The 23,591-nt window shown below is 40.0% G+C and overlaps 2 protein-coding genes across 2 annotated transcripts; one reads left to right on the top strand and one right to left on the bottom strand.

The window, feature by feature from the left end:
* Window positions 1-2,106: 2,106 nt before the first annotated feature.
* On the top strand, window positions 2,107-3,563 carry LOC115671328 (uncharacterized). Its single transcript, XM_056306113.1, has 2 exons — window positions 2,107-2,320; window positions 2,460-3,563. The coding sequence occupies exon 2, from the start codon at window positions 2,540-2,542 to the stop codon at window positions 3,227-3,229; it is 690 nt and encodes a 229-aa protein (XP_056162088.1). The 5' UTR covers window positions 2,107-2,320; window positions 2,460-2,539; the 3' UTR covers window positions 3,230-3,563.
* A 10,983-nt stretch (window positions 3,564-14,546) lies between these two features.
* LOC115670990 (indole-3-pyruvate monooxygenase YUCCA2) lies at window positions 14,547-17,357 on the bottom strand. The gene is made up of 4 exons (XM_030592412.2): window positions 16,612-17,357; window positions 15,647-15,895; window positions 15,349-15,471; window positions 14,547-15,200 (listed from the first exon to the last, which is right to left on the bottom strand). Exons 1-4 carry the CDS (start codon window positions 17,302-17,304, stop codon window positions 14,958-14,960), a joined length of 1,308 nt encoding a protein of 435 aa, XP_030448272.2. The 5' UTR covers window positions 17,305-17,357; the 3' UTR covers window positions 14,547-14,957.
* Window positions 17,358-23,591: the final 6,234 nt, after the last annotated feature.

Below are 23,591 nucleotides of genomic sequence, written 5' to 3'. Positions count from 1 at the left end.
GAAAGAAAAAAAAAAGTTAGAATTTTTTTAGAAAAAAGATAGATTTCTAAGAAAATTTAAAAGATTCTCACATAACAATTGCGACCACTCGAGGTTGGGATCCAATGGTGCTTAACCTACTACTTTTTTGTAAAAATTTCTCCTTACATCCCAATTACATAACTTCTTGGGATCAGGTACGCCTTATTGAATAATTTGGTCTTTGGTCATATAGAGGAGGTAAGACTTATTCTATGGCAAAAAGAACGCCAAAAAATCAACTTTAGAAAAAGAAAATCTTAACGTTTATAAACAAAAGTTATCGGCTCGGATGGATAAAGGAGAAAGACAAGGAGGAAAGCATGCCACTATGCTCGGAAAAAAATGAAGCTTATCAATTCATGTGACTTTTCAACGAGCATATGGACACTTAAGACATGCTTTCTGGCAAAAGCAAAACCTTTCACCAGCAATCGATTTCTGGAGTCCATCCAATCAGTGCAGCTTCAGGGACTGCGCGATTTGCGGGATGATTGGATTATAATTTTATAATGTCAATGTGGGCAGTCCAGAATCCCATTATCGACCAATTTTCGTACCTCGTGTTCCTGTCGGATATGGAAAATCTCATCGCTCGCTACTCTGCGGGGACCACGTGTTCATCGTCTATTAGAGATTTCTCTAATCTTTGCTTGCTTAAAAGACTTCATTCGGACATCAGGATGTCAAAATAAGAGGATATTTCAATCCTCCTACTGGAAGAAAAACAAGCTTGGGAAGAATAAGGGGTGAGCAGGTAGACCGGCCGCCGAGTTGTTAAACAAGGTGTTGTAGCCTGTTCAGAAGGAAACACCCACTCTTGGTAAGGTAAATGTTACCAAACGCCAAGAATCCTAGGACGCTTCGTTGCGAATTTGGTTTGATTCTTTGGCTTGAGAGTGAAATGGATCGTGCACTTGACCGGAAAAAGGCTGAATAGCGATGAAATTTCGTCACATTTTCTCATCTTTTTTCCATGTTATCATCACTTGACCAAAAAAGAAAAAGACCTGCCTTTGAAATCATGTTTATATCTATCCCAAGACAAGACTCCCTCCAAAAAATTGAATTTTAATGACCTTTTTTTTTTCATTTTCCGCCTTAAGTATTTATATCATTGCAATTAAGACTACATTTTTTGAAAAAAAAAATATTTTTAATAAATAAAAAAATGACTGATATGAAGTCCGACAGATATTCTCCCTTGGATTATGCATATGTTTAATTATTCTCCCTTGAATATACTTCCTTTGATAATAAACCTAGATAAATCTTCTTTCTTTTGGGGGCAAAATTGGAATTTGGAAAGGATTCTAACGAGATGTTCCCTCTCACAAATGATGTTATAGGACCGTGCATAGATTTAAAACAAATTCAAAAAGTTAGATACTTTTCTGATAGGATTAAAAGGTTAGGAAAAAAAAGATAAAAACCCTTAAAAAGGTTGGGAATTATTTCGTCATTTGGCCCAAGGAAAAGGGAAAAGGTGCTCATTGCAGTCCAAAGAAATCATTGAGGGAAACACGTTAATCTTTTCATTGACTTTCACTTCACGGCAGTCTTGCATCATGAAGATTAATCGGTTCTTATGGATGCCGCTCGATGTTTTATGGTCTTAGCTTTTCGGTTTTAACTTGAGCGGGAGTACTTGTCATGTCACATAAGACTTACATGAAGGATCGACTGTCGGATCATGGGTGTGCAGGTTTCAGGTTGCGCAGAAATTTGCCTAACCCAGAAACCAATCTTATACTCGCTAGTTCTGAAATTTTAAAATATAAGATGGTGGAACCTATTTGGTGAGCTTTATTATCTACTTTGGAACTTGCCCAATCATGCTGGTTTCACAGGGTATGCAGGATCTTTTGCACACTCCTACCACCAATTTATCTCTACAATAAGTAGTTGATGTGGAACAGTCATTATGTAAATACTGTGTACGTTAGGAAATCGAATTTTATGAAAGCAGTAAAAGAAAAGGTGAACAAAAAGTAAGGAATCTGAGAGATTCAATTCAACCACCCACCAGCAACACCCGCTCCCTCTTGTTCTCCTAAAGGGGCTACACACCAACTCCATCCTTCCAAAGTGAAAGTAAAGAAAGCCTTTCTCCATTTTTGATTGAACGGTCACAACCTTTTCCACTTCCCTCTCTCTCTCTCTATCTCTCTCTCTCGCCTCTTCATTCATGTGGTTGGAGGAATTATTAATGAAGTGGGGACGAAAAGAAGAGAAGAAGAAGAGGAGGAGGAGCGTGTGAAGACAAAAGAACCAAGATGAAGTGGAAGCCATAGAAGGAGATGTAAGAACTTCTTTCGTTTTCGTCCCTATAAAGAAACCCTTCCACCACCAGCTAAAGAGCATATCAGAGAGAGAGACAGACAGAGAGGGAAGCCTGGAGAATTTCTCTTCTCAGTTTTCCTTTCTAGTTTTTTTTGCAGGCGCAAGGGAAAGCTCGTATCTCTCACTTAGACACGCACGGAATCCACCATTGTGGCCAAGGCCCAAGGATATCGATAATATGCTGCTCGGGAAGTCCCTTTCCAACACCAAGAAGTTCTTCCAAAGGACTCTAAAGAGCTTCAAGTCCTTCCTCTCCGGCGGCACTTACCAAAAACTGCCAAAAACACCAAGCCCCTTCGTCAACCCTTATCCCAATGCCAATGGGAGCACTGTGTACCCTCCTCCCTCCAAGGACTCGGACCAATTCTACGCCGACTTCACCGATCGATGGGACTCCGACAACGGCAACCATCATAAGGCAAAGAAGAGAGGCAAGGACAGGGCCGTCATGTTCATGGACACGGTTCAAGAAAAGGTGAACCGTGAAGCGAATCCTCCTACGCAGTTGTCCTCGTCCAGGCCCACGACTCCATCGATGAATGACCGCAGGCAGAGGAGAGAATTCCCAGGCAAGAAGATGGTGAGAAGCAGCTCTTCCCATGCCAAGAGGAGAGAGGGCTCATCATGTTCCGAAAGTGTGAGGGAGGCGAAGAGTGGCTTGATTGCACAGAAGCTGAAGGAGCTGGAGAAGATGGACATGAGCAACATTGATCACGTGCTAGACATCGAAGAGGTCCTTCACTATTACTCTCTCCTCACTTGCCCCGCCTATCTCGAGATTGTCGACAAGTTCTTCACCGAGATGTATGGCGAGCTCTTCGGGGTGCTGACGCCGGCAGCTCACGCAGGCCAAGGCCGCAAAAGATGAAGTCCCTTTGCTTTCACCTTTCGGTTACATCGGAAGACACCGCGAGATGACACCGAAAGGGGAAATGAACTGGGGTTGGTAATGTTGTTGCCATGGCTCTTTCACTTGAGGCTCACATATTCTCAGCAACAGCTAGCCTCAATTCCTACTGGGGAAATTCCATGTCCTCAAATTCTTTGTGGAGCTTTCCTCCTACATTTGGATGTACATTGTAATTTTTACTGATCTGTTCATATAGATTTGCCTCCATAGCGTGGGTGGTTTCTCTTTGGAGTGCCCCCACTAGACAAGCGTTTTCTACAATTGCAATAAGATACGGGATTTTACTGCATAATTTAGATTGACCAAGTAAAAAGCTAGCCGCAACAAATTTCAAATTTTCTCTCTTTGCTATGCCACCGATGTGAATTATCATTTTACGTGTGTATATACATATTCGTTCCCAGCGTATGTGTACGTCGATTGAAAAAGTAACCTCATACACTAATCGAATCGATGATAGAGAGCTAATTACGGGCAAGACGGTCCTTCAGATCCTAAGAGCAAATGGGCAAAGTGAAGCTTGGTGATCCGCTTCCCTTCTTGGCACGGCTCACACAGGTAGGTCCGCTGAGGTTCGATCATTTCTGTAAGGAATGTTTTATGCGATTGCGACGGGTCAGGACAAGGATTTTTTTAAGGATTATCTATCTAGGGCACCTATCAATGTGATCTAAGATACTCTTCGAATGTCTGACACTTCTTCTGCTAGATATAAAGCACGGTTACCTACTATACGTATGACTAAAGCAATGTCTCTATGCTTAGGATAAATTATCACACCCGCATAGTTCATATATTTAAGTGCATTTGGATCATTCAATCTGTCGGTGCACCAAATCCGGGATAATTTTCCATAAAATCCTAAACCTAGTGTACGACAATCAATTATGTTCCAAATTTTTTGATTTTGCCAATTTAGTCTTAAACATTTTGTCAATTTGCCAATGTCGCTAACGTGGCTACTGGCCTTCCTACATGGCGCAGCTGATGCTGACATGGACAATTTTTTTGTTAATTTTTTTTTGAATTTTTTTTTGTTCTTTTCTTTTCTTTTCTTTTCTGTTCATTGTTCACTCCCCAAAATGGCTGGTGGGGGTGTCCAGAGCCTTAGCTAGGGTCGTGACCTCGCCGGCCCTTTTTTGGGAAGTGAATAGTGAAAATAAAAAAAGGAAAGAAAGGAAAAAAATCAAAAAAATTATAAAGAAATTGTACAAATCATCTACATTAGCGTTGGTCATGCTATATAAGATGGCCGGCAGTCACGTCAAATGGTTAGTGGTAGTCAACCACGTTAGCGATTTCCAGCCAATTTTGGCCGGAAGGGATACATTGGCAAACCGTCAAAAGGTTTAAGATTAAATTGGCTAATAATTAAAAAGTTCATATCGTGCAATAAGTTTATAACTTTTTAGACAATTTTCCCCATCAAATCCTATATGGGGTTTCAACATATTGAAAAAACCATTGGATTGAAGCCTCCAAGGTACATTATCAAGTTCTCATCTACTTGTGACTTTTTGGGGAAATGCAATATTTGAAGCTATATCAAAATTAACACACCCATTTCACTTTGTTGGGTATTTAAATAGATCAAAGGAAGGCTGAAAAAAATACAATGATAAATTCGTATATGAGAACTTTATTCTTCTCCTCCAGCACATCATATATCTCTTGGATCTATGGGTTTGAGTTCGTGGTTGAAGAAAACTTTCGAGTGCATTGATGTCGCCTTCTTATGGAGACATTGATTTATTGAGCCATCTTTGCTTTATTGGGCTTTGCTAACAAAACAATCTTCGAACAACTGTAAGGATAATAGCTTGTTGTGAATTACAAATTCTTGAAAGAGTGAATCCCGCAACAATTTATAATTATTTGTTATTTGATTTTTTGTGGTTCGGGACTAACTATTATTCCCATAGTAGATTAAAAACTATCACCCAATCATTTCTCTTCTTTATTCTAATTGATTTTCTCCATTTTGTATTTTGATTTTGATGTATTGTAGCCTTATTCTACAACACTATATATCTAATATGTATTCAGATTTCTGGCTGATGGCTCCAAAGCTCTTGCCTGCCAACATAATAATGGTTTGGCAGAACAAGATAAATGGTTTCTGAAGATGGGCCCAACAATATAGATAACGGGCCTAAGCCCGAATGAACTGGTGCACAACATTTGAGGACTCAATTAGTGAGATTACAATCATGTGAGGCCTAATGCACGAAGAGCCCATTAACTTCTCTTTATTTTTGAGAAAAGCAACATAAAGTTTCTTAATTTGTACCGTTAGATTTGCATGATGGTATAACAATGAACAAATAGTAAGCCCACTTAGAAATCGCGGTATCAATTTGATCGCATAGGTCTCCCAATTTAATGGTCGATGACCACAATCTCCTTGGAAAATGGGGAATCCTCGCAAAGTTATTAGGATAATCATTAGGACAATCATTTTCTTAAGCTATGGAATAATTAATCATGTCCGCTCATGTGGCCCTTTTGCATAGCCATAAAGATTGTCCGTTTACATAAAAAAAAAAAAAAAAAAAGCAAAATGTACTTTTCTGTTCTAAGACCGAAATTTGAGGAAAATTATGAAAAAATAAAATGCGAAATCAGTATCTATGTTTGAGTCTTGTGAAACTTTCGGGAGTTTTAGATTTAGAAAAGGCCAAAATGCACGAGCTGCAGGATTCATATTAATTAAGCAAAACTTAGAATGCAATTTAAACAGAGCAATATATTTTGCGGTCATTGGCATCACCTAAATTGTTATCTAAATAACTTCATATTTGCGATTCTCCACTATTAAAGAGAAAGGATTCTCATGCATGAAACAACATACCCGCTTTTTAATTTTGAGAAGGTGTAAGTGCGGATTGGCCCGTCAACGCCACGTGATAGGACAAATATATATCAACCTATCGGGTTGATCGCGACTAGCTATCGGATTCAAGATTCATATTTGAAGATTCGGCTTCTCTCACCCCCATTTTCTCGAGAAAGTCTCTCAATTCAAATCCTACAAGACTTCATCACCAACACGACACAACACAACCACACGTACAACAAGGGGAAAATTACCAAAAAAGTCCTAAACCTTTTGTAATTGTGCCAATTCAGTCCTAAACTTTTTTTTTTTGCCATTTCAGTCCTAAACCTTTTACAATTGTGCCAATTCAGTCCATCCGGCTACTTTTGGCCGGCCGGGCCGCGTGGGCCGCCCGTGACGTGGCATTATTTTAATATTTTTTTTTCCTTCTTCCCCCTGGCGTCCGGCCAGGGGGAGGCTCGTCGGTGAGGTCACCTCGCCGGCCATGGCGAGGTCGAGCTCGCCGGCCATGGGCGACGGTGAGGCCTCGCCCAGATCTGGCGAGACCTCGCCGTCCCCCATGGCCGGCGAGCTCGACCTCGCCATGGCCGGGCGAGGTCGACCTCGCCCATGGCCGGCGAGGTCGGCCTTGCCATGGCCGGCGAGGTCAGCTCGCTGGCGAGCCTCCCCCTGGCCGGTCCGGCCAGGGGGAAGAAGGAAAAAAAAAAGGGAAAAAAATATTAAAATAATGCCACGTCAGCTGGCCAGCGTCCACGTCAGCGCCGATCGGCCAAAAGTGGCCGAATGGACTGAATTGGCACAATTATAAAAGGTTTAGGATTGAAATGGCAAAAAAACAAGTTTAGGACTGAATTGGCACAATTGCAAAAGATTTAGGACTTTTTTGGTAATTTTCCCTACAAAAAGTCTTGTTAAAAGGTGATGGAGATGGCCTAGCTGAGTTAGAGAAAGAGAACTTTTTTTTTTTCCAATCAATGTAAATATAGTGAGCTCTAACCGGAGGAGATCTGCCTATTGTGGCCTCTTTCTCAAGATGGAGCACAAGATGATGATGATAAACCCATTTAAGATTAACGAGGAATCTTGGAAAGGCCTCGAAGTCTTCTTCCCCAAGTGGACTTAACTGCGACGTTTCCAAAGCATATATATCCCGAGAAGAAGATTCCCTCGCTGTTCCTTTGAAATTCCAGCAGCTAAAGGACAATTTCAGCTCGCGAAACCAGGATCCTTTGAGCGATTGTAAGTTTTTTTCCATCAAATCATAGGATGCTTTCCCAAAATTTTCAAAGCTGATCCTATGTGTGGTTGAATTTTAGACTAGTTATTGAGCCCGGAGGGTATGATGCGTAATGGCCTCTAGTTGTGGACTTCATGTAGCAAGCTTATCTACTTTGAAATAGGTGAGTACTAATCGAAGGCTATGTGATTATTTCACCGGCACGTCCATTCCTGATAGGAGGCATTCCTTCGATCAATTGATCTTTTGATTGGTGGGTTACAAATATGGACATCATTAATGCTGTATTTCATTTGCCCAAAGTTCCAAAATCGGCCCTTTTTAAGTACTCAATCCCTTTTCTACCCCCATCTCTATCAGAACATTTGAGGAAAACCCCAAAAGAAATGTTTTCTGTGTTTTGCTGTGCATACATTAGAGAGGTCTTTCTTTCTGTCAGATTCCGACCTTTGGTTCGTGGACCGATAAAAGATCTAAAACCACTATGCTCTATAAGTTGCGTATCAGATCGTCTCGCCTCTCTTATTTGGCTCTGCAGTACTAAGATTCTTGCAGAGTCTCTCTCAGAGCTAGATCGGATGTAGGTGCACGAGAGGAGAGAGAGAATGTAAAAGAGTATCTTCGCTGAAGATCTTCCAAACTTTAATGAGAGACTCCACAACACGTGGAGCGAAAGATGTTCATATGATTGACGAAAGACGAGTCGCCAAAGTGGGTGGTCCAAACGTCCACAGTGAAAGGTCATCGAGAGGGTACGGCATAAGGCCGCACTAAAGACCCTCGGTTGATACATTGGTCCTTGAATCGCCTTCTTTTTTTTTATGTATATTCACTCTATACCGTCCCACGACGTTGCTAAACAGATTAACAGTAAATCGTTATACGAAAACTTCCGCTTGCATAATGGATTACGAGACGGCTTCTAACGGCTAAAGTATAAGCTGTCCGAGGATCGATGTAACCTTTTATTCTTGGGTTCATGTTGAATGTTTTGCACGATCCGAATCATGTGTATGGTGAATCTTCTGAACTGTTGATGCACTCTCTCTCTCTCTCTGCAAGGAGTAGTCATATTCATGTCTGTTAAAGAATCTCGCGCCTGCATGAGTTGCCCTTTTCAACACCACGTGATAAAGTTGCACTTCCTCTTCGTACTTACCCCCTTCGTCGTTTTGCCATTTTGGTGGCGATTAGATAACTCTTGGTTGAATTAAAAAATGCTTCCTTAATATAGCTTAAAGATAAAGAAAAGCTGTTTGGCATGTACTAGCCTTGGTTTCAAGAGGATAACAAGGCAGCTTCTCTCTAAACGTAGAGAAAATATTCAGTTGTTTGTTATCGCCGTATCAGCTGCTGATGTGACATATATATTTTCTTTCATATCCACTTAAAAATTGACACGTGTCTTGAATTAAATTTAAAAAAAAATTGAAGTGGAATTTCTTGTATGGCTTCGTCTTCTTCGTTTGTCCATGGCTACCTGCTTGACCTCAGACGATTTGCCATGGTCGGGACGCTTGATGGCTCTCCAAATCTGGTCATCAGCGTCGCTCATCCTGGGATGCTATTGCTTGTCAAGATTTGGTCATCGATGTCGCTCCCGACCTTGCTCTACCATAGTCGATGATGCTAATGGCTCTCCAGATCTGGCCGTCCATGGCCGACGGCGGATTTGTTGCTTGCCGGCCATGGAGGAGCAATGACGGAGGTAAAGCTGAAGATGCAAATCCAAATCCGAAGGAGCACGACTTAAATATAGATCTGGATGAGCGACGACGGAGGGTTGGGTAGGCCTAACTCTAGGACCTGTGAAGGCTCAGGTCGATTGCAAGCAATGTCGAAAGGACTCCGCACTAGCTACTCCTCAGTGAGGGTGATGGTGAGGGCCATTGCATCCAAGAACAAAAATTGCCATGGCTGAACTATTTAGTTCCACATCAGCAGTTGATGTGGCAATAACAAACCACTGAATATTTTTTCCTACGTGTAGAAGTTTTATCAATTCTAATTTGCAGGTGGATGCAAGAAAACCAATCCCATGAATGCATGCTAGGCACATTACCTATGTGTACTAAATAAGACTCCACTCATTAGGTGAAGTGAACGACTCTAAAGGTTATTTGCGTGCGAGGCGCTGTGATTAAAACTCGAAATTTACTTCATCTGAACCACCAAGCGCTTTATCATTTAGACGACCTCTTGGGGGTTCAGTGAACGTGTGGAGTGCATAAACTATTAGTAAATGACCTATAACTTACATCTATTATATTTATTAGCACTCACCTTCGCATTTGAGCCTGCACATGGAAAAGTACCATCGAAACATTACCACATTAATAAGATACCCCAGGAAAATATAGGAATAACAAGCGGGATAAATTTAAGAGGGGTGTTGTGCCACGTTGATTTGATTACGATCTTGTTGAGGTGCACTTGGGAGGGTGATAGGCGTAAGAAAGACATGTTGGTGTAAGATAGAATAGTTAATATATCATAGTTAGAACATAACTCATCGATTTAAGTTTTTTAGGGTAAGATAGGTCCACTGGATGTGTTAATGAGCTCGGAATTAGGTTTCCTCTTGGTAATCTCACCCGGCGAAGGTATTGGATTTCTGTTGCATTCTAATAGATCTGGGGTTATTACTTCTCACAAAACCTGAATTTATCAAGAAACAAATCCCATTATTTAACTAGAATATTTTAAAATGCAACATACTATAGTTAAAGTTGAGGAAATAGTTATTTTTCTCTCCAGTTACGATGATGTGGTACCTAAAATAAACTCTTACCACATGTGCTCGGTCCAGTCAAAGGCAAGTCATCCACACTGAGAATAACGAGTTAACATGGAACTTGCTTCCGCAAATCTTGGCATCAAGAAATGAGACCAACTAAAAATCTAATGTGGGACCTCACCCCTTTTTCGAGGCTGTAAAATCCTACTTGCTTTACCCAGTCAACTTAACTTCATGGAATTAGATATCATCATGTTGATTGCATGTCAGATAGGAATATGTAGAGCGCGGTCAGTTCCAAAAGATTATGATGACAATGATATAAGACCAAATCTCTTGCATGGTTTCAATTAAATGGTGATTGTTACTTCAATAGTTGGTCAGTCTTCAAGACCACCTACTTGTTAGATGGGTCCAAACGTGATTGAAGAAACGCCAATTCATGCTAAGATCATTATTCCTAACTACTGTCGGTGGAGAATATCCCACAGTCGATCTTGCATTTATTAATCTCCATAAACACGTTTGTTTTCCTAATAAGTAGTTGCTTCGTAAACACGAGGAGCCGTTTCAAATTGAGCTTGTATACCTCATGACTCTGGTGATCTTTAGCGTGGGAAAGGGAAAACCCTAGAGCCACATCGTGTCACTGACTTGCCGACATTCAACAAAAGGAATATACAGAGGAGAATATAGAGTAGTTCACATCGTCGTTCTCGATGTCAAGCTCATGAGACGACGCATTTAATCTGCAGCACGAGGGAATGGTCCAAAGCAGAAATTATAGAAAACCCCAAGATTGGTATGACCAGCCGTATAACCCTAATAAATTCTCTTGGAGGACCACGTTCAATAAAAGCTACCTCGTGTAAACCCATCAACGTACCAGGATGGTCCAAAGGTGAGCTAGGGATGAGCATGAACGCCATATGCGTGCTCCCCTTAAGCCCTCGAGGCCAATGCCAGAGCCAGGGCTTCGACATGTAATGGCGCTGAGGGCTGTCACGTGCCTCTGGACCATGCAGCACACATCTTCTGTAGGGCTGAGAAAGAGAAGGGGGGTTGCTTTCTGTGTCACGGGACAGCTAGGCGTTGTCAAGCGTTTTTTCGACGAAATATACACTTAGCTCACGGAACAAATGAACCTAGAACTCTTATCTCGATCGCTCGTTGGGACATTTCGATGATTTCAATGGGTGGAGGTGGCATCCACTTTGAAAGACACAGCTTGTCTTACGCTCCAAGTTGCTTTCTTGAGTCCAGAAGATGATTTAAGACTTCAGGAAAAGAGTCAAGACTGAGCAGTTTCCTGAATCACATGTATTATCCATCTTCTATTCACGGGCTATATCTCGCGGGACTTTTGGATATGCCCGATAGTAAGTACATCGAAACAACATTACCCGCAAAATCATTACATGACAATATTTAAATAAGATGATATCTTAAGATCATCTACAGACTGTCCTGCTTTTCACCGAGAAACTTTAGAATATATGGAATCGTGTACTTCTTTTGCCGCAAAAACTCATCAATTAGTGAAGTTAACAGTGTCTTGAGGTATCTGATTGATGGTTTTACGTCGCATCGCCAAAGTCTCACGAGCAAGCCCAGGCGGAAAAAAAAAAGCAGATTGAAATATGAGGAAGAAATTAGTGTTAGTGGGTAGAGGCTGATGAAGCCATGGACCCAAAAGATATCTTATGGGGCTGGCAATAATTAGCAGGACCCTTTTATGGTCCTAAACAATGGGATTTTCCAAGTAGAAGCTCTTTGATGTTGATGGTCTCTCGCTCTTTCTCTCTTTCTCTCTTCCTACCTATTCTTTGGTTGCTTTCATCTTTTCGCAAGCCAATCCAATGATTCGCCATACTTGACTTTGGTAGGGATATAACTCCCAACAACAAACCTCTTTCGGCTCTCTACTTTAGCTATTAGCCAAACCAATGCAATAATAGACGGTCCACCCATTTTGATCAACTTAACAAGTCAACTATTTCATTCAAACAGAAAAAGGAAATGGTTTGTGAAAGGTGTGTATATCAACTCATTCTAAAGGCTCAAAAAGTGATATGGAGAAGGACATGATTTGTGTTTTTCCTTTAAATGTCAAAAATGTGCCTGGAAATTATTCAAAGAAGGTGCCAACTATTTGCAGCATTGTATCGTCAATTATGACCACTCTCTATCATTTTCGATTGCACGCTTGTCAACAACAGTATTTATGAAAATAACCGATTTCACCGGTGATGTGATTTCTTATACAAAGAGGATATCCTTTTTGCCTTCGTGAAAAGTTGTATGAATTTATTATAAAGTTTTTTATGTGTATAATCGAGGGAAAATCCCCTCCTAAATAGTTAAACCTAGTTTGGATATATATAAAGGTAAACTGTCAGTGTAAAATAATCTTTATACAAACAGTCATTTGAAAGTTTCACTTATTAGTAAAATGAATTTATTTACAATTATAAAAAATTATGTACACGTTATCAGCCTAGATCCTATTTATAAGATGATTATTTTTCCATTGACAATGTATCGAATGAAAATCTTAAATTTCAAAACACTATGACATACTTCCTGAAGATTTAAATGATTGAAAATTCTATGCTTACTTGATATTTTTACTTCTGACAAAATCCTACTTAAAGTTACGTTAATATGCACAAAATTGAATATACTTTCATAGCTAATGGTAGGCTCACTATATTTCGATTTGCAATGATTTCAATTTAGTATCACATGGTGTAATTAGAAGACGAGAAGTCAATAATATGAAGGTTATTAAAACAATCAAAAAATGGAATAATTGAAAGCAAAAGAGAGAGATGAGAACAATTAAAAAAAAACCAAAAAATAGTAAGTGAAAATAAAAAGAGAGAGAACCGGGCGAGTAGCTAAAAGGAAGCTAGCAATTTTATTTGAACTTTTATATGTCCGCCTAATCTGCATTCCAATCTAATAACTTTTATGACGGTTCGATATGTAATGAAAAATTTCATGACAATAGTTTCAATTTTTCTCTTAGGATTTAGTTTGTATTGTTTTGGAGTGTATAAAAAATATCGATTGTATTTGGATCCAGGGTTTTAAGCGGTTTTTCTCTTTCATTGTACTTCGAGTTTAAGTGGTGAATGTCTTCTCCTCCTTTGCTTGTGAACATTAGCTGACAATTGAATCACATGATTCCTGTTTATGGGCTAGATGCAGATCCCCTAAATGTGAACTTCCGTGGCTGGAGTTTTGGATATAATGAGATTTTTAGCTCAATAACTGAAGGTCGAATGTTCAAGTCCCACCAAATGCATGCAAACTGCTCGGGATCATGGCCACCCGTGCAAACTATAGCTCTAAACTTAACCGGTTCATTAAATTTACAGAGTGTTCCATTGGTCTCTAGATACTCCGCCCTCTGCGCTCGTATGTTCGGTTACGGAATAACCATTAAATCTAAAGCACTCAGAATTAGAGTATCTCTTTTATTAGTAGAAAGTACAAAGTGAATTTATATGAAGGACAAACGACACTCTTTGACCTGTACTTAAGTTAGTGCTGAAATTATCTGGGGGCCACGTACTCCTTTAGGACCGTTCCCTGACTCCTAATGGCTTTTCCTCGCCTTCCGAATGACGCTTTCTCGTTTGGTTCCATCGGAAGATGATAAGCGGATGGTCCCTAAGGGTATGGCCAATGATCTGTAATTCATTTAAAATACGCAAATATTCTTTGTGGTACAAAAAGGCACCAATTATAAGAAGTCTAGGCCTTTCACACGTGGCATGAAGAAGCTTCCAGATCGTATGTTGTACGACGTATACATGTGCTTATACGTATAAAGCATGACTATAATGAACATTATATTTATGGTTATGGCAGTTCATCGAAGCCCGACCTGATAGAAGTCCGGCCTGTATTTCGGAGATCGTCTGACTTGGACTTTATGTTCGAGCAAATTCGATGATGTTCATGGTGGAGCTTGTTCTTGGATTAAGAAGATTAAAAAGAATTACGAAAATCAAGGTTAATCCAAGTTTGAGTTGGCGAGTCACACAAGAACATATAAATATGAAATCTTTCTTCGTATGGGTTCTCGGTTCAACCAAAATAAAGTGGTTCCTCCGCATATTTTACACATAGAGTTTCCATCAGAGTGTTTAGTTTTTCTCTATGAATTTTATTGATGAGAACAATGAAAGAGATTGTAAACTCTATAATTCTCCGAACTCATCGTGATTTTCTTGGCGGTTGGTTGTTCTAGTGAAGCACATATTGACACTCGTACCGAACCACATAAATTTATGGCGTCCATGTATTCTTATTGATTGCTCTGCAATTTTGTTCTCTCGCATTTGATATTGAATTGCAAGACCCCGTTAACTTCCATGTTATTTCAGACATATAAAAATAGTTATTCCGGGCACCAGAATTAACGGGCACGTGTTGATGACAAAGACCCATGTTGTGCAAAATAAGATCATCTATATTAAGTGGTCATTGCTGTATATACATTGCTCTCATATGCTCTGTGGAAGAGAAAAGTACTTAAGCAAGAACAACCATCTAATTCAACTTCTACACAATCTCTAGCACTAACACCCAAGCCTTCATTCCCATCTATGATGAGTATATCTAAGGATATTAAACTTACAACAATTTACATATATACAAATTCCACAAATTTAACTCCCTTCCCTTCACACTTCACCTATCCGGCCACCAAAGAAAATGACCTTCATGTCACTAAATTAATTCTTACAAAATTCTATCATTCACTCTCTCTCTCCCTCCCTCCCTCTTTTCTAGTTTTTTTTTTTCCATTTAAATCAGTAATATATTGCTGCTTCGCCTCCTAATTAATGAAATCACTGGGTTATAATTCCAATTGCTTTTGTGGATGTAGAGATGTTGCATGAGACAAAGCCATGAGATGCATTCCTTCAACATCTAAATTCCACAATCGCTCAATGTCTTGAGAAATGCTTCTCGCATCCAAGGAAGCACCGAGGAGGCCGCGTTTGGTGAATCCCACCGAGTACAGCCCGTTCTTGCCTTTCCATCCATTGGGGAATGGCTTCTTTGGGAACCCATCTTCCTCAGAGAACAGATCTGCCTCCTAATAAGGGAAAAAAAATTTGTTCTTTCAATGGTCTTTCATCATTCTTGTAGGGGAAAAAGGAGTTAATTTCTACATGTGCGCAATTTTGATTTTCGATTGGTGGATAGAAAGAAAAGGGAAAGAGAAAGAGAGAGCCTATACCGACCTTCAACCACGAGGGTACATTACTTCTATACCCCGTCGCGAGGATAATAGCATCGAAGGTCTCTGATTTGCCATCGACAAACTCCACGGCGTGGCGTCGCATTCTCTTTATTCCATGGAAAACCTACACAATTGCAACTCGCACCTAATCAATGATCTTTTTGCGTCTCTTATCAAAAGTAGCATTAATTTTGCACATGAGTGCTAATTAGAGATGCTAATCAGGACTTCCAGGTAATAATATGATTTGCTTATCGCATCAGTGATAGAGATCGAAAGAAGGAAGTAAGGAATCCGACCTTAATGTGTCCACTTTTGATTTTCGCGAGCGTGCCCACATCCAACACCGGCGTCTTGCCCGACATGCTCTTGAGCTGGAGAGGGCCGACCTTCGGGCGATTAAGGCCGTAGCTAGCAGTGTCGCCGAGGATGAAATACGACATTAATAGTAGAAACCGATCCACTAGGCTGATGGGGAGCCACTTGAGCAACCACATGGACAAGCCAAAAGTTGATCTTCCGAGCATCTCTTGAGGCAAGACGTGCACCTGCAAGCTCCAGAAAGAAAAAGTCGCTTAAAAAGCATAAAAACGAATGGTCCAAAAAGATGAGATCAGATATATATTATGATGAGCTTGTGAAAGATCTAGGGCACGACAGTCGCATATTACATTTATTTCCCCCCCTAACTTTACTGCAACCCCTGAAAGCTGAACCCTTTTTTTCCTGGCCATGCGGTCCATCTCGCGCATGCAAAACAAACTTCAAGAAAGTCCGTGAAGGTTGTATTAAACCCACTTGTTTAATGTAAGATCATACCACACTTTAAGAATAGTTTGATTGTTTGGAATTCTAGCCCTCAAGATATGTCAGTGATTAAAAGAATACTAATTTGAAAACCTAATATAGCTGAAAGAAGGCACTTCATAATTAGTTTCTTTTTGTGCTTATAAATTGCGAGGACAAACAGCAATGGCTAAAGTGATGCCTCTTTAACAGTGGCGAAAATGAACTTTGTCTCATATTGAATTGTTTACCCTAGTCATTGGGAAGCAAACACAAGCTTAACTATAGAAAGAGAGAGCTTGTGTTTTAAGCTTGAAGAAGTTGGATGATGCAAATCATTGGTAGGATTAAAATTCGGTCAAAATGATACAAACCCAAAATACCCAGAAAAGGGATAACTCTTTTCTCATTGTATATATTAAGGGTATACAAATTTGCTAGGGTTTTCACAGGAACAGAGAGCTGGATTAGTGCTTACCGAATCTCTAACAGCAAGAGATGGACAAGCATTGAAATTGCAAAGATCCAAGCTCACTTCCATGCCCGAATTCCCGCATCCAATCACCAATACTCTCTTCCCACAAAACATCTCACCACTCTTGTAAGAGCTTGTGTGCAGAATCGGCCCTCCGAAGTCGCTCATCCCTTCGAATTGCGGCACGAGCTCCTTGGCATTCTCCCCGGTTGCCACGATCAGCCACCGGCTCGAGTATTCGGTCTCTTCTTCCTTAAGGCCCGAGCTCTTGACCCGCCAGCACTGTGAACTTTGATCAAACTCTGCCCTCGTGACTGTTTGATTAAAAACCAGCCTCAGGTTGAAGCGTTCTGTGTACGAATCCAAGTAGGCAACGAATTGTTGCTTCGTCGGGTAGGTCGGGAAGTCTTTTGGGAATGGCATGAGGGGAAGCTCGCAGAATTGCTTAGGAAGGTGAAGGCAAAGGCGATCATAGGTCTTGTGTTGCCACAAAGAGCCTATGCAATCAGTCCTTTCAAGGATCAAGCTCGGAACGCCTCGTTCTTTGAGGCAAGCAGCGGTGGCGAGCCCCGATGGGCCAGCGCCGACTATGACAGGCCCGGGAACCCGTATGCAGGTCGCAGGTTTCTTTATGTTAGCTAAAAGAGGATCTTGAACTCGCTTAGCTTCCACTTCTCTATGATAATCCATTAACATGTGAAGTGAGAGATCAAAGGGTATATATAGAAGAGATCACTCCGCTTCAACAATGATTGTGAGACGATAACTTCTTTGTCGCCTAAAGAAATCGAGACATGTTGAGGGGCGTTTTTCTCGGAATTCTGGGGTTGGATTGATTGAAAAGGGTGTGTGAGTCTTATCCTCTCCTCTCAATTCAAACGGAAGGTGCGTGCTCTTTGTTTTATGCTCAGTAGGAGAAGAAAAAAAGAGAACGATGTAAGATAGACCCAAGAAGCCAAGAACTAGACAGGGAGGAAGAGAGAGAGAGAGAGAGAGAGAGAGAGATGTGATTGAGGATGGAGGTGAATAGGGTTCAAATACATATACGAGTTTGGTGAGTTTTAAGTGATTGTATAATTAGCGGGGCATCTCCATTGTAGCAATAACTACCATGAACCAACAACCACCAATCGTCCTGAGCAAGGCGACACCACAGCCCAAACGCACAACAATGTACCTAAGAGACTGTGAAAGAGCAAACATTCTTTGGCCAAAAGAAAGTAAATAAAAAAGATAGGAGGAGCGCACCCTTTCTTTTCTTTTCTTTTCTTTTCCTTTTTTGCTTCTTTTTACAATGACTAGAATATATCTAATGCCAGAACCCTATTGTTGATGAAAGGAACCTACTTACACAAACGGATGCGAAGATGGAATTGAAAGGTCAACCATTTAATGTTCAAGACGCGGCTTTTTTTTTTTTTCTAGGGTTTTCTTAGGGTGGGTGTGATCTTGAATTGGAAGACGATGGTCCCACTAAATTCTTTGGTTTCCAGAGAGAGAATCTACTGAAGAGAGAAGCAAAGCCTTAGGTGACAACCCCATTGATAGTTCCAACCGTTCGATTCAAAGGCTTTCTCTGGAGCAGCCATCATACGCTTTTTGACCACGCAGCCCCTGTACCTTCGAATTTTGATTGTAGCAAGGATTCACCGAATTATAACAACGACAAATAGAGGTGAGCGATTCCATGATTAGTCCAGGTTTCAACTAAAATCTGGAATCTACTCGTCGAAATCAATTTCTAAATTTTTTGAATTTGAAATCTACTTTGCATACTTTGAAACCTGGAATTTATCATATCACAGATTTTAGGGTCGGTTCTAAGGTCTACGCAGGGTCCACATGTACTCTTAATTAAACGATTGTAGTGAATTACTACATCTAATGATCACCATTTGCTACTACAATCAAGTGACTACAACTCATATTTAGACATAAGAAAGATATGAAACATTAACAAAGTAAAAATCTCGATCATGAATATCGCCGGAAATGGAAGCTCAGATTAGTGGTTCCAGATTACACACTCATCACCGGATGACATGGAATACTGCAAGATTGTGCAAAGACATTGAACAAGAAAAATACAAAGACTTGTTCCATGTTCCAGATCCTGCCTGTCGAAACCGTTCCCCGATTTTGGAACCTAGAACTTACCATGCATACCCTAAAACCAGACCATCAGTCCAGTCTCAGTTCTGCTTCGGAACCATGCTCATCCCTATCAAAAAAGATAGAATGCCATGAAAAGGGAAATGGTTTCTAAACCTATTGAACTTTTGCCAATCCAGTTGTAATTTTTTTAATTTTGCCGATTGAATTCTAAATAATTTCACGTTTTGTCAATTGAGTCCATCCGGTCAATTTTGGCTGGAAATCGCTAACGTGGATATCGGCCGTCCTACGTGGCGTAACCGGCGCTAACATGTACAATTTCTAATTTTTTTTTAATTTTTTTAATTTTTTTAATCTTTTATTTTTCCTTTTTTTCTTTCTCTTTATTTTTTTTTCTTCCCTTATTTCTCGCCATGGCTGGGCAAGGCTTGCCCTTGCCAGTGGCCGGGGGGCGAGCTTCGCCAGAGGTAAGTGAGGTCAACCTCGCCAGTCGGAGAAAGAAAGGAAGTAAAAAAAAGTAAGAGAAAGAAAGAAAAAAAAAGGAAAAAGGAAAAAAATAAAAAATATTAAAATATGATTAAAATTATTCATATCAGCGTTGGTCACGTCACGTAGAACAGCTTACATCCACGTCAGCGATTTCCGGCCAAAATTGACTGGATGAACTTAATTAGCAAAATGTGAAAGAGTTTAAAACTCAATTGGTAAAATTAAAAGATTTATACTAAACTGACAAAAGTGCAATGAGTACTTTTTGAACAATTTTCCCACTTCGTTCCAAGCGATCATATCATATTTTGTCAATGTACGAATCCAAGATCCTTTCACAATGGTGAAGCTTGCGATTTCTCATGACATTCCAATTCCCAAGATTCCAGTCCCATGTGATGCGGATCCTCCAAAATTAGGTTGGCAAAAACGAGTGGGGCGAAAAAACGAAAACCGAAGGATCCTAATTTTAGGGCGCGAATACCCTATTTTGTTCCATCCACAGTGCCCACTTTTTCACTTCCTTGAAGGCAGAAAAGCAGCCAAAGCCAAGCACCCCTCCACCAACTTCGGAGAATATGTCCTCCTCCTTTCGTGCTCTTTCTTGTTTTTGTTATAAAAACCAAACGGAATCTCTCGGTTCTTCTGAACACACCTATATTTCCCCTACTTTCCACTCCTTTGATCGAGAAAACGAAACTTTATGCCTCGAATATACTCTGATGTGATGAGGACCTAAACATGTCCTTCAAAAGTTAAATCTCGATTCTCGTCTCAACCTTGAAATCACCGAAATGTAAAACTTTCAGAGGGTATTCCCTTTTCGTGAGGAGGACAAGGATAAAGGGGAAATTATGGGTTCAAGGCGTACGGGTACCGGTACGTTAAAATAAAAAATAAATTCATAGAGCCTACCCCACAAGATAGGGACAAGCTGCAGAGACTATGACGTGATGGAATGTGACGAGTTCCTTTCAATCGAATGACCATGAGTGCTGTGAAAGAAAATTGATGAAACGCTCATTCCCTTAACTACATTTGTACCAATTGATAACAATGTTTCGTATCTGAGAGATAAGACAAGAGATTCCGGCGTATCTGAGAGATAAGACGAGATTTTGCTGCCTGTAGGGACGCCTCCAAAGCAGATGTTTTACAGACCATCCGCCTTGTTTCGACCCGTTTCTTTTTGCTAACAACTAGTTCATCTTCTACCCTAACTTTGATCCACTAATCTCGGCACAATGATTTCGCGAATGTCGTGTGGTATGTCCCAGATCATGCTTGACTAATGATTTTGGCAATGATTCTCGTGAAGTCGATGCCATGAAAAAAGAGTTGCAACATGATTGGATGTTTCGATCAAGGTGGGAGTGTTTAGCAGTCAACTTCTAGAGGTGGGGGTTATGGAGTTAGAGTACACATGAAGCGTCATATTATAGTAACTGTTCACCCAGTGATTTACAGTTTGGGAACGCTTTCCACTGTCGATCGTGGCCATTGGGAACATGAAAGCTAGGGGCTCCAAAAGCATATGGAATAAAGAGATCATCATAAATGAATGAATAGACTTGATAGATGCCATCTTCTCTTGTTAAATATGTTACTCATTGTTTTCAGATACAGTAATTCGAATGTTTGAATGTCCAACATACAAACTTAAGCTAAAAAGTAGAGGCAGACCTAATAAAATGAAGAACATATAAACCCCATAAGCGAGCAATGCAAGATACTTCAACACCCCACTTCCAAGTGCAGCCAGGTAAGGGGCACATAGAGTTTGATGAATGGGTGGCCGTACACGCGAAACAAGCTCGGACAAAACCTAACTTTGATATCATGTTAGAATGTCCGATTCAAAAACTTTAGCTTGTCGGTGGAGGGGGACTACATATATATCAAAACTATATAAATCCCGTGGACAAGTCATGTGCGATACTTTCACCCGGAAGAATAACTTTCCCCTAATAATACATGCATTATTGCAAATCCTTTGAGGGGATGCAAAATACTTAATGATGAAGCTTTTTCTCCCCAATTTCTTCCTTTAGAATGATATCTTTTTCCCCTCGATCTTATTCCCTTTTTTAGTTGCATGCTTAAAAGTTAGGTTGATGATTAGCGTATGATGAAGGGTTCACTAAGATAAAAGGTATGAGCTTTTAGTTAGTGAATACTTAAGTAGCTTCCCACGGAAAAGAGAGAAGATTGGTCTTTCTGTTATTCTTGTCCAGCATATTTCGTACATGATTAGCGAAGAGCATCGAGAGAACAGTGACGAGACGTGTGCATGATGCACTCTTTGCGCAAATGTGTTTTGTGAGAGAGAGAGAGAGAGAGAGAGAGAGAGAGGCTTGAAAGGAAAAAAGAAAGCAAGAGTTTGGGCCAGTTGCAACATACGCCCATTATCTTCAAGTATTTACAATTTGTCAATCATAAATGTAGATTTAACCATTTACCCCCTCAAACTTTTTATGTGATCGAGTTTATAGGTATGATTGTAGAAAAAATTACACTTTGCATCCTATGTAAAATGTGTACTAAGCATAGAATTAGTATAAAAAATCTCCTCTAAGATCAGCATACTAAATATTTGAGTTTGGATTTATGTGCTTCATGTATGATGCTGAGAAATAAGGATTAACCAAAAAGAGAGAGCCCTTCATTTCAGAAGTATCACAAAGACTCACTCATCTCCTCAAAACAATAATGGTATTCAATTTGCGCAAAAATTCACAAGGATGCTCAAATGGTGCTACATATGTTGGTTTTGATCCTAACAGCTTCTTTCGTTGCATTAGAAGATGGATATACTATTCCTACATTGCTTATGTAAAGACTATGTGTTTTACCTGTTTAATGGAACAAAAATAGGAAAGCTTAAGAGGATGACCAGTGGTCAAGCATTTCGTCCGGATGCAGCACATCTCGTGTTTGAATTACAGCATCTCCCACTTAGAATAATCTTAAGGGCCACGCTCTCTACCTCGTGGATAAAACTGCTGGCGGACTTAGGAAGCTAGCGGGTGGGCACCTTCTCACTTAGCTAGCTGGGCAAAAGAAATTTCCCTAATTATAGAGGGAAAGATTTTCAAAAATAAAAATTTATATATGATAATTCAATAAGAAAAGCTTTATCTCGACCCCATAACCTTAAATTCTCGATTCGCCATGGGGCAACCTAATGCATATAAACAAGACGGTTGATGTGCATTCGTGGCGAGTGATAGTCTGCAAAAGAAAAAGTATCCATAGATTAATGATATCTCTCGATCGCTGACTAGAAACGCAAAAGACAAAAGTAGAAGTGCAAAATAAAGTTTTTCATTTGGAGTTCAGCTTGTTTTGCATCTGCCAATAGGAGAGGTTTGCGAGCGAATGACTAATTATTATTATTTTTTTTGGTCGGTGAACGACTAATTGGTAAGTGGAAACATTAAAAATGCTAATGCTCTCATAAGTTCAGAGATAAAGGCGATGATAATGCAACTTTTTTTGCAGGATTATACCCCCAAATCTAGCATCCTGCAGATCTTAAACTTAACCAAATTCGACATGAAACCTCCTTTTAATGCACTAGGAGCATTTGCACACACTGGCATGTACTGTCTCAATATAAATATGCACATGCTCCCACTTTTTCATTATCTGTGGCGTGTAAGACAACATGGTCATGTGTCTCACCTAATCTTTCATTGTTCATAATGTTCGATGACTTAGGTTGTCCAATTGCAATTAAGAGCGTGCATGAGAAACCTGTAGAACGTGCAAACCCTACAAAATTGGTATGGTTGGGTAGGTTTTAGGATGGGGTATTAGAGTTCATAGGGTTGGTCTCAGGATGGGTGTTAGGTTTCATGTAAACTCATTGGGTATAAGTTGATTTATTTTGTTGTCTTTTTACTTCGATGGCATTATCGTTTTGGAATTATGTTACTATTAGACATGAGCAAGTACTTTTACATGTGACTTTTTTATGTTGTGTTGAATATTCAATGAGTTAATAATTGAAACTGCGAGAACTTTTATTCAATAGAAAAGATTATAAAAAAAAACACAGGATGCCCCGAAACCTCCAGGTATTAGATTCCAAGGTGGCTCCACGAGCCTAGAAGATAAGTTCCAAGTTCCAAAATTGAAACCAATATCAATAGGGTAGATTCCGGAGTACGACGAATACCCTACCCACCCGGGAACCTGCACACCCCTAATTACGAGTATATGGGAAGGCAAGTTCTATCATCTTTTTTGGCATTTCTTAGGAACTTCAGTCCAATTGTTCCATCTATGTTGAAGACATACTAATAATTAGACCTAGCAATTTGCACATTTTTGTTCGCTAAGATATGTGTAATACTCTGAATAAATGTATAGTTTAT

The sequence above is a fragment of the Syzygium oleosum genome, unplaced genomic scaffold (assembly GCF_021117445.2).
Source record: "Syzygium oleosum isolate NSW1041296 unplaced genomic scaffold, Sole_v2.1 Sole_v2.41, whole genome shotgun sequence".
NCBI classification, from domain to species: Eukaryota; Viridiplantae; Streptophyta; class Magnoliopsida; order Myrtales; family Myrtaceae; genus Syzygium; species Syzygium oleosum.
The sequence above is the reverse complement of the archived record's forward strand: the minus strand, read 5'-3'. Positions and strand labels throughout refer to the sequence as shown.

What these genes read in the sequence shown, in the direction of transcription:
- LOC115671328 (XM_056306113.1), top strand. Translation starts at nt 2,540, where the DNA reads ATGCTGCTCGGGAAGTCCCTTTCCAACACCAAGAAGTTCTTCCAAAGG.
- LOC115670990 (XM_030592412.2), bottom strand. Translation starts at nt 17,304, where the DNA reads ATGTTAATGGATTATCATAGAGAAGTGGAAGCTAAGCGAGTTCAAGAT. An exon ending in TCAAAAGTGGACACATTAAG is followed by an intron (nt 15,472 to 15,646) that starts GTCGGATTCCTT and finishes GCAATTGTGTAG; the next exon opens with GTTTTCCATGGAATAAAGAG. An exon ending in ATGTACCCTCGTGGTTGAAG is followed by an intron (nt 15,201 to 15,348) that starts GTCGGTATAGGC and finishes TTCCCTTATTAG; the next exon opens with GAGGCAGATCTGTTCTCTGA.